The sequence below is a fragment of the Saccopteryx bilineata genome, chromosome 2, assembly GCF_036850765.1.
Source record: "Saccopteryx bilineata isolate mSacBil1 chromosome 2, mSacBil1_pri_phased_curated, whole genome shotgun sequence".
NCBI lineage: Eukaryota > Metazoa > Chordata > Mammalia > Chiroptera > Emballonuridae > Saccopteryx > Saccopteryx bilineata.
In genome coordinates this window covers 261,249,328-261,267,491 of record NC_089491.1, presented here as the reverse complement: position 1 = coordinate 261,267,491, position 18,164 = coordinate 261,249,328, and the positions used below count along the sequence as shown (strand labels likewise).

The window sequence follows — 18,164 nt, the reverse complement described above, 5'->3', positions numbered from 1 at the left end:
TGGCAGTCCTATCATTTAGGTTAAATACATTGTTTTTAAACCTCCACTTCTCTTTTCCCTTGGCTTATCCTCACCTCAGAACTGTAGACCTTATGTATTAACAGGACTTCAGACCAAAAAGGGACATTGAACTTGTCTGTTTTCATGCAGGAGGACCTCAGTACTTCTGAAATATTCTAACCCCTTCACTTCCCCTGCACGAAGGTTGTTGATTATTTAGGGAATTGTCCTCCTCTCCTGAGCCAATCTTTCCTATTTTACACCATAAAAAAAAAAATCACAGTAGCCAGTCCACTTTCATTGTTTGTCAGCATGCTGAACATGGTGTTTTAGGAAAAACAGTTTGTTTTAAAAGTAACAAAAATTAAAGGCATGTAGAGAGACAGTCCTGTGATATATCAAGAGAGTTTGAATAAACAGCAGTTTTATTCAAAGACATGAGAGAGGGGATCATATATGGGTTTGATCATTCATTTAACTCACTCATTCATTATTTCATTCATGATCAGTTGCTCCCTACCCACTGTGGCTGTCTCTTAACTTGGCACTGGGGTTTGAGGGTGAACAGACCCCAGTGCCTGACCTCAGGGAGCTCACAGTCTGAAGGAGACAGTCAAACAAGCAGCAAGCTCAGCCCAGCACAGTAAGTTCTGTGCTGGGCAGAGCACAGGGGCCTCTGTGGGGCCCCAAGGAGATGCCTGGTTCAGCTGCAGATGAAGGCAGTCAGGAGAGGCATCCTGGAGAGGTTGATGCCTGAGCCATGTTTTAGGGACACAAGCAGACAGTGGCTAACAGAGTATACCGAGGAGTCTCCCAGAGGGGCATTTCCTGGGTGAGATTGCTAACAGGAGTTGGTAGAGTGGGCGGGATAGATAACAGACCAGAGACTCAGAGCCCGGCGCCTAGGTTTGATTCAGGCTCTTTCCCTCATGAGATCCTTGGCAAGTCGCTTCACCTCTCTGTGCCTCAGTCTTCCTCTCTGGAAAGTGGGGGTAATAACAGTAGCTGCTACTTGTTGGGAGGACTAAATGCGGCAACTTGGCACACAGTAAGCGCCATGTAAGTGTCTGCTGCTGCTGTTCTATTTAATTTCTCCAAGCCTCAGCTACCACATCTGTGAAATGGGTTATTAATAGTGTCTACTATGAGAATTAAACTAGATTGTCCACGTAAGGAATTTGATGTGGTTCCAGGCACGGTCAGTGCTCCTTAAGTGTCCAAGGTTATTACTATTCTTGTCACCTCCCCGCTCAGCTCTGACACCCAGAGCACAGGCCCAGGCTGCCCGCTGGCCCTCTGGAGTCTGGGGGACTCCGCCTCTGAGGCTGAGGGGAGCCCGGGCCCCCCAGCGCAGCTGTCATTTCTGTTTATAGCCTCTGAGGCCATCGGGGCAGCAAGGAGGCCCTTGTCCTGGAGCCTTGTTGGGCACTCCCTGCCGAAACCATACGTGCCTCCTGAAGACCAGCTGCAAACGTGTGTCCCTTTCACTTTGGGTGACGCACTTGTCCCACGGAGACAGTGTGTCACTCACTGTCAGAGCCGTCACTTCACAGTCTGTGTACGCCAGCGAATGGCCCAGCCCTGGACAGTGACAAGTCTGCGGGGCAGAGCTGGGGTCCTGTTCATTTTGTGACGTGACCTTCCCCTGGGTGCTCCTTGGAGGAAGCAGCTGACTAATATCCAGGTCGAGGGAGATACTTGGGCATCTGGTTTAGGCAGCCCTTTTGTACTCAGCTGAATGGTGCAACTCTTAGGCCTCTTTCAGGCCTGTTAGCCCATTGTTAGAGTGTTTGTTAAAACCAGGTGTTTTGGGGACTCAACTGTAGACATCATCATCCTCAGGTCGCTGGCATCCGTTGGGTATGTACCACGCACCTTGCATGTGCAGCTCTCATCAGACATTTTTCAGAATTCTCCCACCCCTCCTGTGCGTCCTTCTCCTCCCATTTTACAGATGGGAAAATCAAAGGTTAGCAGGGTTCGGTCACAGTTAACAAAAAGCAGAGCTGGATTTCCCGCAGTGGGTCAGAAGGTGGAGTCCAGATGTGTTCCTGTGGGTGGAGCCCCAGCACCGGTCCAGGAGGGTCTGTCCCGCCCCCTGGTTCTGGGACCCAGACACGTGTCACTGGCCTGCGTGTCTCCTCGGTGCTGGTGCCGTCTCTGTGTTTCCCAGTCGTGGTCGTGTTCTCTCGGTTCCTGTCTCGCTGTCTTTGTTCTCGCCGCTTCTCTCTGCCTCTGTTTGTCTCTGTCTCTCCTTCGCCTCTCTACCCTCCTTCCTCCACCCCAAGTTTGCCAGCAACCTCAGGAATGACCCCAAGACTGTCCTGCCCCACTGAGTGGTGGCCATGGCGTGTTCTGAGTCCATGAGTAGCCACTCCAGCCAGGTGACCAGCCTAGATAGATCCTGAGCAATGCTCCTCTCCAAGCCAACACACACAGTCACAGTCAGCCACACTTGGCCATGCTTGACTACACCTGGCCACACCTTAGCCACACCTGGTCATACCTGCACTGTTGTTCTTAGATCCTGTTGAAAGGGTTCAGCGACTGCCGTCCCGCTGACTTTCCCTGGGAAACACCCCCCCCCCTTGCCCCTGCCATTGTGCAAGGGCAGAGGGCATGGCCTGGCTTGTGCTATGATAGCCTGAGGTGGCATTTTGGGCTGCCCAGAAGTCCATCAACTGCCCCAACCCCGACTAGCTGGGACCCAAGTTCATGGGAAGGGATACTACACGAGTGTTTGCTGGCAGCTTTGGGAGAGGGTTCTCAGGGCTCTACCAAGTGCCATTCCCCACCCATGTCCATTGCTGCTGGCCTGACTGCCTCCAATCCTCTTTTTCTTTTTATCCCCTCCCTCCTTCCCTCCCCTTTCCTTCTTTCCTATTTACTAAGCACTTACTAAGCATCAGGCACTGTAACTGAGCACTGAGACAGAGCTCAGCTTTCCCCCCTTGGACGTGTTGTGTACTGGGTGGGACCCGGCACCCAGTGAATCATACATGTGACTTAGAACCACCACCTGAGGTCAGGGCTCTGCAGGACAGGACTCTGACCTAGACTCGGGGTAGGGAAGCCTCTCAGAGGGGCTGATGCTTGCTCTCGGCTCTGAAGGATGTGGCCCTTAGCCAGGCAGGGGGGCATCCTAGGCAGAGCAAACAGACGAGGTGGCGAGGAGGGTGGGTGTGGACCTGGGGCTCTGCAGGTTGCAGTATCTTATCTGAAGACAAGAGCCTGGGTTAGGGGGTACTGGGAGGATGTAAGAAACTGGGGGGCTCAGCCCACCCTTGGCCTGCAGCCTTCGCCTTCTCCCCTTTCTAGGTCTGAGACCCCATCAGTGGATGTGCCTAGGGATGGACCATTGCACAGGCCAAGGAGTCAGGACACCTGAATTCTAGGCCTAGCCAGACACCTGTTCTCCCTGGCCCTCTTGTTTTTCTTTCTGTAAAATGGTCATTGAGGATCCAACAGAGCTCTTCATATCAAGCCAGAGCCAAGAGAATGCCATGGCTTTGGGGAAGCTCAGGCCTGGACATTAGGCAAACCAGGTTCAAATCCCAGCTCCCCCACTTCCTAACTATGGGACCTGGGCATATCAGGTTGCCTCCCAGGGCCTCAGTCTCCTCCCCTGTAAGATGGGTTCCATGGCCGTTCCTACCACAGAGGGTTGTCGAGAACATTCAAAGGCAAAGTGAAGAGCACATCATCGGCCCTCAGTGTTGGTCTTCTGTCACTGCTGTTACTGCTCAGTCTTCGTGCAGGTCTGACCAGGACACAGGACAGGAAGGTCAGAGGCCCTCAGGGGCACGAGACAGAGCAAGTGTCACCACGCCAGCCCGGGCCCCATCACCACAGCTGGGGGTGTAGAGTTGCGGAGGGGGGATGGGACACACGTCTTGAATTGCTTAGTATTACCCTGTCAGCTGTGGGCCACCAGGCACTGCCCTGACTCAGGGTTCTTTCTTAGGCCCATGTGTCAAACACCCCAAAATACATGCAGGCGTAATAGTCTCTCCTTTCCCTGCCTCCTCTCTAACTGCGTTCTCTTTTCTGGTTAAGAAGCTCACACTTACTCACTGCAAAAGTGTTATTTTAAGAAACATATTCTTCCAACCAATATTATTCAACAATTACTGTTAGCCAGGCATTGTTCGACGTGTTGGGATACAGCAGTCGCTGAACCAGCCTCAAGGCCGTAGGTCAGGGATCTGCAAACCCCCGTGGCTGCATTCAGCCAGCTACTTGCTTATAAATAAAGTTTTATTAGAACACAGCCATGCACACCGCCGTACTGTTTTGTGCTGCTTTCTCTTGGTAACAAGGGCAGATTGGTGTAGTTGGGACAGAGACAAGATGGCACACAAAGCCCCAAATATTCACAGTTGGGTCCTTTATAGAAAATGCTTGCCGGACTTTAATACCGTTTAGCAAATAAAGAACCCTTTCTGGTTTGTTCTGCATTCGTGATGTGCACAATACGATAGCATCAGAGGTGTGACTTAATGAATTCTGTTTAATTTTATCATCAGATTGCATTGAGATATAAAATTACAAGCGTGGATACTAAATAAACCCAGCATCAATAATCAAAAGACAGACTGTTACCTCACCATAGACAGGGCCCTGTAACGGTTTGTTGTGGAACCTTTCAGAGGTTTTCCTTTGCTTTCACTCATGGATGTATAAGTGGTTATTTTTACAAATTGGTATCATAACACACATGCTGTTTTGGTATTGTTGGGGTTTTTTTGTTGTTGTTTGCTAGTATAAGGCAGATATCTGGGACGGTAAGTGTCCTTTCTTTCTGAAGGTCATTCCATGGACCGTACCTATCCCATCGTGTGGATATACGTACCACGTTGCTCTCACCACTTCCCGCCTCGTTGGACATTTAGGTCATTTCCAGGATTTTGCAATGAGAACCAATCCTGCAGGGAGCGGCCATGTTTGTAGACCTTGGCAAGCATGTCTAATGATTTTTTCTTGAGATAAATTTCTGGAACTAAAAATTGCTGAGTTGAGGGTATGCACGTTTTAAATTTTAGGATGTGTTATAGCTTGTTGCAACACAGCCCTTAAAAGTGTCTCTTAGCCTGGACTCCTGGGCTGGGAGAGTTACAAAACTGTCCATTCGAGGTTCTGAGCTAAGGCAGGCGTGTCTGCCCGTAAGACAAGGACCCAGGGTTTCCCCACACCCGCGACTCGGGGCTTGGTGAACTAGTTCCAGCACAGTGGTTTTTAAACCTGCCAAGTACTGGAGGCTTTTCAGAACATTTTCATATGCATTTCCTCATCAGGGCCTCCTGAAGCTTCCTGGGTAAGGTGGGGGCAGGTGCATGTTGGGAGTCTGGGAGCAGGGGTGGGAAAGGAGCCCAGAAACCTGGGTCCCAGCCCCCCACTAGCACTGGCCTCTCACTCACCTGAGATGTAAGAGCCGCACAGCACTTCCTGTCACTGTGCCTCAGATTCTCATCTGAAAAGAGAAGACTCCGGGGTCCTTTTAGATCGAAATGGTACGATTTAATGGTCCTCACTTGACAGTGACAACTGAAATATAGGTTGGGGATGGTTAGTAGCCATCAGAAGTACATGTCAAAAAAGTCCAGCGCTCGGCCGAAATGGGAGACTGACTAACTTGGACACGTGGGTTCCTGCTATGGCTCTTTAGTTCATTGTGTAATTACAAACTCCCTTGTAGCTATTCGCTTCCCGGCAGACAGGGAGGGTTTTTATAGCTTATGAGACAAAACTGAGTTGGAAGAACATCCTGACTTAAAGCTAGTAAAAAAGTCTGACTTTTAGGAAATCTTTAGAAGAGTTTTTGCCTCTGTGTGGGTGTGTAGTTGCTCTCAAGGCGTTGCAGCCCCGGGAGCGAAGCTGACTTGAAGTTCTGCCAGGGTCCGCCAGAGTGATGAGACATGAATAATTTGCAGTCCACACAGGTTACCGGGATACAGACTGGAGAAAGTACTGATACACAGCTTGCTCTCTTAAGCCTCACTTATAAGATAATCCTAACCTCTGAATTCCTTCAAATTGAGGGAGGGGCAGTCTATGGGAAAGAGTCGTGACAGATGGCATTCCACCAAATACTTCACATCTGGTTTGTCTAGAGGCACAGAGAAGTTAAGTAACTTTCTCAAGGTCACACAGCGGCTGTGATAGAGCCTGGGTTTATTCAAATGTAGGCATTATGGCCCCAGAGGCAGTACACACCCCAGGGGAGATGAAAAAGAAACAGGTCAATTGTAATTATTACATTGTGGGAAGTTCTACAGCAGATCTGTCCACTAGAACTTTCTGCCACTATAAAAATGTTCTGTATATATGCTGTTCAATATGGCAGCCACATGTGGCTATAGGGCCTTTGAAATGAAGCTACTGCCTGCCACTAAGAAAGAGCCTTAATTGTTAGTTTTAAAATTAATTTATTTTAATTAATTTATATTAAACTTAAATAGCTAGCAGCCACCATATTAGACAGCACAGATATAGACTTGAGGCCTACTGGACAGGGCAAGAATGAGAGGGGGGTTGAGCCAGCCTTAGTTGAAGGAGAGTTCAGGGAAGGCTTCCTGGAGGAAGACTGAACCACAGCCAGGAGGTGGGGCTGCTCAGCAGGTCTGGAGGTGAGAGGGGATTGGAATGAGGACTATCAGGGGAGAAAAGGCTGGGAGCAGCTAGTGGGAGGGTCTAGGAGGGACTAGAGGTGAAGGACGGGCAGGGGACCCTGGGGAAGGGGCATTGAAAAACCCCACTAATGACGGTCCCACAAACCATCTTTAAGGTGTTTGGAGCTTTACCCTGAGGGACCCTGCAGGCTCAGGTTTTGGTTTTAGGAAGTGTAATGTGCAGAAAACATACGGGGCCAGAGATGAGGGAAGCAGGGAGACCCCGAAGCTGGCTGAGGCTGGATGGAATGTTCTGGAAGGAGAGTTTGGGGATTGATAGGACATGTGCGTGAGAGTGACAGAGGAGCCAGGGATGCTCCCTGGCCAGGGATGCAACCCTGAGTCTAGTGATAGACAGTAGAGGGAGAGGACTCCATATTTACTCCTGGGATGCCAGCTCTCTCCGTGGGAGGTCCCACAGATCCAATGGATGGGAGATAATGTAGTTTTCCTGGACCCCATTGGCCCAGCTGTCCCTAGGATCATCCAAAGGAGGTCAGGAAGCAAGTGGTCATCCTTCTTGCCTTCAGATGAGTTTAGCACACACAGGGCACAGGCCCAGCGTCTAACGCAGGGGTCCCCAAACTATGGCCCACGGGCTGCATGCGGCCCCCTGAGGCCATTTATCTGGCCCCCAACCACACTTCCGGAAGGGGCACCTCTTTCATTGGTGGTCAGTGAGTGGAGCATAGTTCCCATTGAAATACTGGTCAGTTTGTTGATTTAAATTTACTTGTTCTTTATTTTAAATATTGTATTTGTTCCCGTTTTGTTTTTTTACTTTAAAATAAAATATGTGCAGTGTGCATAGGGATTTGTTCATAGTTTTTTTATAGTCCGGCCCTCCAGTGGTCTGAGGGACAGTGAACTGGCCCCCTGTGTAAAAAGTTTGGGGACCCCTGGTCTAACGTGTAATTGTCAGCAAAGTGCCCAAGACAATGATGTCAGTTCTACCAGAAGCAACCCCTGAGGCTCCAGCCTCTGGTTTCTGAATCTGACCCATGTTAGGGATTAAGTTAGGCCGATTTGTCATATCTTTGAAAACAGTAAGCAGCTGGGAGCCCACTCAGATGACCACTTCCATTCCTGGGTCCCAGGGAGAATTCTGTCAAGGGTGCTAGGCATCTGAGAATGTCAGGTGACCTTTTGAAACAAAAACATCCTAGTTTCCCCAAGTGGGACTGACTTCATCTCTAAAGTGTGCCACCCCACATGCTGCCCCCGGGCGTGGAGATTGGGTGATCCTATGCTGGTTCACTCATCAGGAGCCAAAGCCTTAAAAATAGGCTCCCCTTGACCTGGCAATTCTAAGCCTAAGGATTTCTCCTGCAGGAATAATCGCAGAGACGTGTCGCTTTAAGCTCAAGGATATTTGTCATATTGTTGATTATAACAGTGGCAAATATCAGTCACCTAAATGCCCAGAACACTTGGGGGTTGTTAAGCAAACAGTGTTGCCTCCACGCATCCAGTGGAATATTCTTCAGCCATGAAAGGTGATGGTGTAGGTAAACTGACCCACGGGAAATTCCGGACAGGATTGGCCAGAGTATTGCCTCTGCGTGATGGGTTATTTTGAAATGGCATTCCTGTGTTTTTCTATATTTTTCAATGTTTTACAACAAACATATATTATTCTGACAACTAGAACAGTTAAGGGTTTCTATAGGCAGGAAAGGGTTTCTATTAGGGTTGCCTGGACAGTGGCTATTACTAGGGTCTGCGAGTGTGGCCATTTACTAGAAGTGGCTGACAGGGTTGTTCTGAATTCCCATCCTTGCATATATCTTGTCTGCAGCATCCCCTCAAGCATCATTGGGGACACAGTGTTCCTAAAAGGTGACAGGAAGAGAATGGGAAGGCGATGGGTGTTTATAGGATCAGGTCCTATGTGCCCTTGAGGTGACCATTGTTTTCTTACTGAATCCTTATAACTTCTCTGTGGGTCAGAAAGGGAGGTGATGGTCACACCGCGGAGCTTTGCCCCAGGTGCACGCTTATTCTGCTGGACCACGTTTGCTTGCTCTGTTATGGATGGTTCCACAGAAGCTGGAAGAGACATGCTCCCCACTTCTGGGGGAAAGATACACTGCTATGGAGAGAGTCATGCCACCCTCACTAAGTGCCTACTGGGTGCCAAGCAGAGGAACAAAGATGGTGTAGTGCCCCGACCTGGAAAGGTGCATCAGCTGGGTTACAGAATCTCTGAGACTCAGTTTGTGTTGTGATCCCATCCCCAGATCCCCAGTGCCTGGCACATAGTAGGTGCTCAGTAAATATCTGTTGAGTTAATAACTTACATGTCAAACTTTTCCTGGCACAGAGATGAGTCCAGGGCAGGCAGGAAGAGTTTGGGATGAGGAGAGATAGCTGTGGGTTGGAGTGGTTTTGGGTGGGAAGGGTGGATATCAAGAAGGAACAGCACAGGTAAAGCCAGAGGCCAGGAATGTGTGAGGTTAGGGTGCAATATGGTGAGTAGGTCAGGAGAGTGGGCTGGAGGGTTTGTTTGGAGCAGGGGTGGGAGTTGGAACTGGACAGGAAATTTTGGGCTCAATTACAAGGGGTGTTCGATTTCAGTAGGAGGACAGCAGGGAGCCATCCAAAGGTTTCTGAGTAAGAGATGACTATTCTGAATACACAGAATATGCCTCTGGACCTCCAGTGGAATGTAGACATAATGTACTGCCTGTTGGTCTTTCTGGAATTGGGAGCAAGGTTGCTGCCATTCCCTCACCCCCATCTCCCTCCGTATTCCTCATCTGCTGGCCTCAAGTCGTCAAAAGATGGTCCCTGGGAGCATCCTTCGAAGCTCAGAAGCCAAGGCCATTTGAATTGTTACTGTGCAATGGCGTCCCAAGGGGTTGCAGTTTGGTTTCGCCTTGAGTGTTCCATCTCCTCCCAAGTGAACAATTTGAGAAGCCAGCAGTTCATTCATTTAATGGAGATCAGTGGGCTCCCTGCCGTTTGCCAGGCTGAGGGCAGAGACCAGTAACTGAGTGTAGGTAGTGACAGAACCAAGGGATCCAGGCCACGTGGGGCTCACTGGTTACCAGTTTGGACTTGTGAGTCCAAGTCCCCTGCCTGGGACTTGGGGAGGCGCGATTTGGGAATGACAGCTAAACAGGTACCAGGATTCCTTTTTGGGGTGATGAGATGTTCTAGAAGTACATAGTGTGTTTGAATTCTGCTTCATCACCTACTGGCTATTTGAATTTGGCTGTGTCACTTCATCTCCTAAGCCTCAATGTTCTCATCTGTAAAATGGGGATTGTAATAAGCAGTGTGGCGACTGTAGTCCAGCTAGGTGATATGTAAACAGCTGGTGGATACCAAGCACAGGTTAAATGCTCCATGGATACCCTGCTGGGTGACCTATATAGGGAGCGTAGCACCCGTGGGAACCCAGTGTGGGGTGCATGTGGGGCATGCCCTCACCAGGTTGGCAAGTTCTGGGAGCATTGAAGGTGGAGAAAAGTTCGGCCTGGCCGCAGTGCAAGGTGGAGATGGGCACTGAGGAGGGTCAGGGCGCCTAGCAGGTCCCTTCATGTTGGCAAGCATGACCCCTTCATTCCAGTTTGCTAGGCTTTATTTTAGCACAACGGTCCTGCATCCTGCGATGTTTTGGGAAAACCCATAAGGTTCGTCACGCTAGCGCCCAGCTGAGACATCTGGGCCCAGCCCTGAGCGTAGTAGGGAGCTGGGGCAGGTTGAGCTGGGGGTAATGCCGATGCGATTTGTGTCAGCTGGGACCAGGTTCTGAGCATTTTTCCCTGATGGGAACCTCTTGTCTGGCTTGCTCTTGTAGGATCAGCTGAAACAGTGTTTCTCCAGGCGGCCCCCAGAAGCCAAGGACACTGACACCCTTGTACAGGAAGCCGACAGCCAGTATGGGACATGGACTGACCAGCATCAGAGTGGGGAGAGGTAGGCAAGGCGTGCTGGGCTCCTGGCTTGAGGAGGGATGTGTGGGCGGGGCTCCTGGCTGAGGGGCGGGGCTTCTTGGCCGAGGTCAGTGTCCTAGATCACTGGAACTTGTTTTGCCTGTAATTGTAAGAGTAAACCATTCTTGCTGTAAAGAAGAAATTGAGAAACTATTTTTAAAATAAATGATATATGAACTATCCAGAATAGGCAGATCCTTAGAGATGGAAAGGAGCTTAGTGGTTGCCAGGGACTTGGGGAGGCACGATTTGGGAATGACAGCTAAACAGGTGCCAGGATTCCTTTTTGGGGTGATGAGATGTTCTGGAAGTACATAGTGCTGATGGTTGCACAACACTGTAAGGGTACTCTGTCTCACTAAGGGTGAATTTTATGTTATGTGTATTTTACCACAAAAAAAAAATGTTATAAAGAAAATGAAAACCAGTAATCTCAGCACACAGATAAAACCTTCATTAATGTTTTTTGTCTTTTTAGACCTTTTTTCAATATATCTGTGTGTGTGATTCCAAATATAGTAACATATTATGCATATTGGTTTATAAGCTATATCTGCGTTTAACATCGCTTTTAACAGTTTGTAGGGCTCTCCCTGGCTAGGAGGGAATATTATGACTATGGCAGAAGCCTGACGGTTAGAGAGTGTGGCTTGGATGCAGGAGGCAGGCAGGTCTGAACCCCAGCTCCTCCCTAGCTGGCTGTGGGACCTGGCCTGTTCTCTTCGAGGTTTCCAATCCCCCAGCCCTTGGACCTGGGATCTCCCGAGAAGGTGCGTGCCCCCTCCTGTCTCCCAGAGGCACTGCAGTGCCCTCTCCCACATGGTCCCAGAAGCCTCTGTGCTTCCAGCCCTAGGGAGCAGCGCCATCTGCTGCCTTCTCGATAGCATTTCTCCTTTTTTTGTGGATTTGGCTCAATTCCACCTCACAGGCTCAATCCCACCTCACATCTCGAAGTCCTGCCTATTTCAAGTAATGAAGTCATCCCAGGGCTGACAAGAAGCATGGCTGTGCCCCCGAAGTAAAGCGCCAGTACACCTGGGTGGAAGGTTCAGCGTGAGGGCGCAGCTGAGGGGCCTCTTCCAGGATAGACCCTCCTGTCGGGGAGGTGGTGTCTGCGCATGCCAACACACACTTCCTCAGGGGAAGGCTTTCCCGTGCTCTTGACTTTGGGATCTTTTTCTTATGGGCAGGGAGAGCCTTTTTAATTTAACAATTTTATTTATAAGTCCTCTATTTTATGTGATTCCAGAGTAGCTAGAGGGTCAAGGACATGGATTGATTCCAGAGTCGGTTCTGCCCCTCTGGGCAAGCTACCACACATCTCTGTGCCTCAGTTTCATCTTTAGCAAGGTTAATCCTCCCGTTCCAGACCTGCCCAGGTGTTCTAGAGGCACCGTGAACAGCACCTGGCTGTGAGCCCAAAACGGGCTCCCACCGGAATGGTCTGTCTCTTATTTCCTGGGGCAGTGGTCGGCAAACTCATGAGTCAACAGAGCCAAATATCAACAGTACAATGATTTGAAATTTATTTTGAGAGCCAAATTTTTTAAACTTAAAAAATTTAGGTAGGTACATTGTTATTAACTTAATTAGGGTACTCCTAAACTGGCCAAGAGCCTCACTCAACGAGCTGAAGAGCCACATGTAGCTCGCGAGCCACAGTTTGCTGACCACTGTCCTGGGGTATAGAGCACACCCGGCAGCCTGGCCTACTTTCTGCCCGCCCCCCCTGCCTTGATGTTCGGTTCTCTGCAACAAGCTGCACAACCTTGTCTTCCTTCCTTTCTCAGCTTGGCCCCTGAGTCCCCGTCCCCGGACAGCAGTGCCGCGTCGGCACGGAAACAGCCCTCCAGCAGCCGCTTGTCCTCGCTGTCCTCCCAGACGGAGGCCGCCTCGGCCGGGGACCAGCAGGACTGCTCCAGGGACCAGCAGAGCACCAGCGTGGACCGCTCCAGCACTGACCTAGAATCCACGGATGGCACGGAGGGGCTGCCCCCGCCAGACACCTGCTCTGCAAAGAAAGCAGACGACTTCTCCTTCATCGATGTAAGTTGGTAACCGAAAGCATGTGTTGGAAGCGGTTATTTCTAGCATCTCCTGATGAAGTGGCCCTTTCAGGGGTAGAATCTGTGTGCCAGGTACCCTCTGGTGGGTGCAGAGGTGCAGTCTGAGATGGGACCAGTGTCTGCATGTGGCCTAGATCTGCCATATACCAGCTGTGTGTCTTGGGCAAATGCCTTCACATCCCTGAGTGTCAGTTTCCTTCTCCACTTGTAACCAGTGTAAGGAGCTCTCCACCCTCAAATACAATTACATGTGTCCAAATTAAAACTGATCCTAGCCTACGCCCGAGCAGGAAGTCTGACTCACCCCTGCTGGGTGTTCTCACTAAGGTCTTGCTTTAGTGGGAGGCATGCCTAATGCCAGTGCATCCAGCTCTCTCTCTAAATGGACAGTCGTGGTTCTAGGAGAAGGAGCCCCTCAGGCATGGGCAGCCCTTGTGTGGGTCCCCGAAGACAGCCCTCAGAAGTCAGTTTTCCCAGGTTGCACGCAGAGGCTCCCTCCAGGATGCCAGCTGCCTGGGTCCCGCTGCCTTCTGTTCCAGCTCCTTCCAGACCAGCTCCTGTCTTCTTCATCTCCCACTTGAGGAGTCCCCACTGCAGGAGTCACACAGATTTCCCTTGTCAGTCCTTGAGACACAGACGTCTCGTTATTCTCTGTCTCTGACAATAGGGCTGCCCTGCCACCATCCGGAGGATGCAACGTCTAAATGGTGCAGAGTCTAAAAGGGACCCACTCTCCTAGCAGTAAAGCCTCATGCCCACACTCTTAGGGACAGCTGCCCAGATTGCCCCCAAAGAAAGAGCACCGCTGTTTTGGGAGGGTGACCTCCTCTAGGTCCTCACAGAGGTCTCCCCTTCTTAAGGATAGTCGGGGTATCTCACTGGCACCTCTGGAAAGGGACAGAGATGGGGAAAGGCACAAGTTCAATCTCCATTAGGGCACCCCACTGTATAAAAATGGACATGGTATGGATTATAAGGATTTAATCAGGTGGTGTTTTTAGTTATTCATTCAACAAACATTTATTGAGCTCCTGCTATATACTGAGCACTGCTCTAGCTTATATGCTCGTATGATGTCCCCAAGAGGAGAAAGGCATTTCCATTGTGTGCCCACTGTGTGCCAGGCTCAGTGCCAGGGCACTCAGGTGTCATTTGATTTATGTTTCATGGAGAAATTTCAGCTTCGGGTGTTAGGTAACTATTAAAATGCAGAAATGCTGGCCCATGTGCCCTGTAAATAGGATCTCCTGAGTCAACAAAGCTATGCACACCTCTCTCGGTGTCCTCAGTGAATGGTTCTTTGCTTTTTTTCCACTTCCTCCCTGCCGTTCCCAAAGCAAACCTCAGTCCTTGACTCCAGTGCCCTCAAGACCCGGGTGCAGCTCAGCAAGAGAAGCCGCCGCCGGGCTCCCATCTCCCACTCCCTCCGGCGCAGCCGAGTCAGCGAGTCCGAGAGCAGGTCTCCCCTGGAGGAGGAGGCCGACAGCACGTGGATGTTCAAGGACTCAACAGGTACCCCCCCTTCGCCTCCTCAGACACCACATTGAACAGCAGCAAGGATGGAGGTTAAACACTGGGAAGAACTTTCTGATTCGAAGGTTGTATGATATTAGAACATAATTATACAGGAAACAGTGATTTCTTATTCTACACGGCCAGTTAAAAACTAAAAAAGAAATATTTTTGAGGGATGATAATATTAATTGGAATTCTGCAGGTTGCAAGGGACAGAGCCACAACTGAATAGGATTTCACAGTTTCTGCTTTTGTTCTTATTAAATTCACCCTATACCCTCTTCAAGTTTGTTTTCTAATTTTTTTTGTAAATTCTCAAGTTGAAAGATCAGTTTATTATCAATCTTGTTTGGTTTCTAATAAATCACTTAAGGCTACACATTTTCCTCTGAGGATTTCTTTGGCTGCATTTTGTATTGAATCCTGAGTTGAATTTTAAAGGGCAGGTAGGAATTAGCCAGGGAAAGGTATTTCAGACAGAATATTAACAGGATCAAAGGGCCAGAGGTGTGGGAAGATCCTTCTGTGTCTGTGGCAGGGGCCTCTCAAGGCGGTTCAAGCCAAGAGTAGCAGGAATTGTTCTGGGAAAGTAGGCCGGGCCAGCTGTGGAAAGTCATGATTCCTTGCCATGGAGTTAAACTGTATCTGTAAGTGGAGAGCCATGGAAGAGTTTTAAGAAGCAAAATCTTTTCTTGTAATGGAAACCAAAGCGGGTGACCTTCCCACTCTACACATAGCAGCCTTCAGTCTCCCAAAAACTACCAGAGGGACTTTTGTTCACTTGGGATTTGCTCGTGGCCAACAATAGGATGTCAGACTAGGCTCGGTGCTGAGTAAGGGGATTCTTTAAATGCTTGGAGAATTATCTCTCCCTCTCCCTTCTCATGTCTGTTATTCAAGGAAATGTTTAAATGCTTTGAGTAAGACTTCTCTCTGCACACTTTCTTGGTTTTCTAAGCCAAATTTCATGGAGCAAGTAAAGAACAAAATGGTGGCAAAAACACACAATTACCCCTAAAAGCATCTAATTTACCCCTGACCCCGCAGAATATGGCAGCAGCCTCCTGGTTCCCAGCAGCCCTAGGAAGCTGGCCAGGCCCTGGGGCAGGCCTGAGGGTACACTTTCTGAACACGCCTCAGCACCCTTTCTGCCCCACTCCTTACTGAACACGCCTCAGCACCCTTTCTGCCCCCACTCCTTACTGTGCCCCAGCCTGTGTCCACACCTCCTCACCCTCACTCCTGGCAGAGTGGGGACAAGCAGTCATTTCCCAGAAGTCTCACCTGTGAGGTGGGAGCATGACGATGGGGACACGGCCCAGAAACGGGGGCTTGGGGCGGAGGCAGGCGACTTCCTGGCCAGCTCTGGGCATCCCTTCCACAGGACACAGGGATCCCTCCCTACTCTCTTCTGAGAGCGGGACTCCCGGGTCGTCGGCTGCCAGCACTTCTGTTCCTTTCCTGCCTCTACCAAACCGTTCCTTCTCTTCCCCTGACTTGTAATGAGCCAGGAGCCTGGGCTGTCTGTGCCCAGTCCCAGGAGAAAACCCTTTCCTGCCTTATTGTCAGCATCTTTCAGCAAGAGTTATGAAGACGAAAGATCAGGAAAGCCAGAACCTGAATTTGTCCTCATCTCTATGGTGGTCCAGCAATACCTTCTGTCAGGGCTGTTGTGAGGATTGCACGAGGGTCTGTATGCAAAGGACCTGAGACACAGGTCTCAATAAATAGGAGTTGCCAATGACATCAGTGCCCTTTTCTTTGCAACAGAAGAGAAATCTCCCAGGAGAGAAGAGTCGGATGAGGAGGAGAAGCCACCCAGGACCGAGAGGACCCCTGTTGGCCACCCCCAGAGGATGCCCGTGTTTCCAGGCGTTGATCCAGCCATGCTAAAGGTGCCACACCTCTGGCCCAGAGCTGCTCTCCACCCTGGCAGCGAAAAGAATAGGCCCCATGATTCTTGCTTTCCCTCCCTCTTTCTCTCAGTTTTGAAATAGTTGAACTCACAAGAGGCTGTTAAAAAAAGTAGGTTGTCCCCGGTACCTCTCGCCCAGCTTCCCCACTGCCAGTGCCGCACACAACCGCAGCGCACTACCACACCCAGGACACTGGCCTTGGCGCAGGGCTGTGAACTCACCACTGATTCCACCAGCGACCCTGTGTCTCCTCATCCCCCACACCTGCTGCTCAGTTGGCCTCCTGGCTCAGCCTCCACATACTCATCTGTAAAGCGGCTGGTGATGCACCTTAAGCACCAGGCCCCGGGCTGGACGTCAGGGAACCAGGAGTGAGCACACGCAGGCCTTGTCCTCGGGGAGTCCGGTCTGCCAGGGATGCTGCCGCAGGGATGACTGCGACCGCACTGAAGGACACGGGGGGCCTGCCCTGGAACGCACTGTGCTCTCGTGAATCGGGAATCCAGCCTGGATTGTGGAACCCCCAGGGCAGGGCAGGGCCACCTCCCCCCACTCCTGTGGCCCAGCACAGGTCTCTCCCAGCCCTGGGAGCTGCGGTTCTTACTTAGGGAGAGAGAGGGACCCTCTTGCTCCCTGTTCTGGACCAGGCACCATGCACGTGCAAGCTCTCTCTGGGCCCCAGCAATGTGGCAGAAGGTAGCTCTTGCCTCCCATTTCACTGAGGAAGAAATGAAGGCTAGGAAGGCGGGGTGTTTGTGGGATTTCTCATCTCAGTACCCCCTGCAGGCCACAAAGCCTCCTCGGAGGCCATGGGTTTGCCCCCTTTTTTAGTGGACGAGAGTTTTGATTTCATGTCATTTCTGACAAGACCAGAAATTCATCACAGCAGGTATGGACCCTTGTCTCTGTCATTGATTTTACAGGCCTTAAAATGGGAACATCTTGCACCCACTATAGTTGGCTGGGCTGTTCTGGCTTTATTTGTTTTTTAAGCATCAGAACAAATGACATCTTATAAGGCAGCCAAACGTAGGAGGCAGCGAAAGGCCCTGCTTACAGGAGGGGTCCCGAGCGTGGGCTCACTGCACTGTGTGACGGTGAGGCCCTCGCCATTAATACTGATCAGCTCCACGGGCCTGGTGGCAGCCATGCCTGCTCTGGTCGCTCTGGGCAGCAGGCCGCGCTCCACACTTGTTAACAGTCAGAGGAGCTGCCGGGCTCCTTCTGGCTGAAGTTGGAGTTGGGTGGGCCTGGGAGCAGTCCCAGTTCTTGAGAACTAGGGGACTTTAGGCAAACTGCTCAACCTTTGACCTTCAGGCTTCTCCCTGTAGACTGGGGAAACCTCCGTCATATTACGTACCCCTGAGAGAATCCAAATGCTGGCTTGGAGCACAGAGCTGTCAGGGGGACGATGGTGATGGCCGTCCCACCACTGAGTCGGAGACAAAGGCCACCTGCCAGCATCACACATACCCGGTCTCCTGAGGGAATTCTGAGCACACCATTCTAAGTCATTCTGTTCCCAGCATGCGCAGAGGTCAAGGCCGGCCGCTTGGACAGCAACCTGCCCTCAGATCTTTCTTACCCTCCCGGATCAGGCCGTGTCTCCCCCATTCCTGCATGTTCCACCTGTGAGGTCCCTGCTGTCACCCTGCAGTGACAGTGCCATGGGTTGGGACCTTTTTTCAGACCACAGGTGGTTACAGGCTCGGCTCTCTCCTCTCCCCAGGCTCAGCTGCACAAGAGGCCAGAGGCGGAGAGCCCCAGCGAGACCCCCGGCTGGGCCCCCCAGCCCAAGACTCCCAAGTCCCCCTTCCAGCTGGGCAGTCGTGTGCTGCCCACCGGCGTTGAGAAGGACGAGAGGTGAGGGGTCTCGGGGATGGGGGGCCCTCCCCTCCCAGAGTCAGGGTGCACATCTGGGGAGCCTTGCCCATTGGGTTTTAGAGCAGAATGGAAGTGGAATTTCAACTGTTTGTTTTTACTCCATTGCTCCAGCAGAACTTTGTTCACGTGAATTCTCAGCTATCTGAAAAACAGGTGGGGAAGGGTCCAGGAGTC

The 18,164-nt window shown here is 50.8% G+C and overlaps 1 protein-coding gene across 19 annotated transcripts in view; it reads left to right on the top strand.

Annotated features, from left to right (window-relative positions):
- The window catches only part of KIAA1671 (KIAA1671 ortholog), a 178,258-nt gene that overhangs the window by 150,527 nt on the left and 9,567 nt on the right, over window positions 1–18,164 (top strand). For all 19 annotated transcript variants that reach the window (XR_010729290.1, XR_010729289.1, XM_066260283.1 and 16 more), the window contains 5 exons: window positions 10,474–10,592; window positions 12,400–12,655; window positions 14,013–14,187; window positions 15,961–16,085; window positions 17,836–17,969. Coding sequence is in view for 17 of the 19 variants with exons in the window: in XM_066260283.1 (XP_066116380.1) it covers window positions 10,474–10,592; window positions 12,400–12,655; window positions 14,013–14,187; window positions 15,961–16,085; window positions 17,836–17,969 (809 nt within the window). In the remaining 2 variants the exon portion in view is untranslated. The remainder of the gene's footprint in view (window positions 1–10,473; window positions 10,593–12,399; window positions 12,656–14,012; window positions 14,188–15,960; window positions 16,086–17,835; window positions 17,970–18,164) is intronic.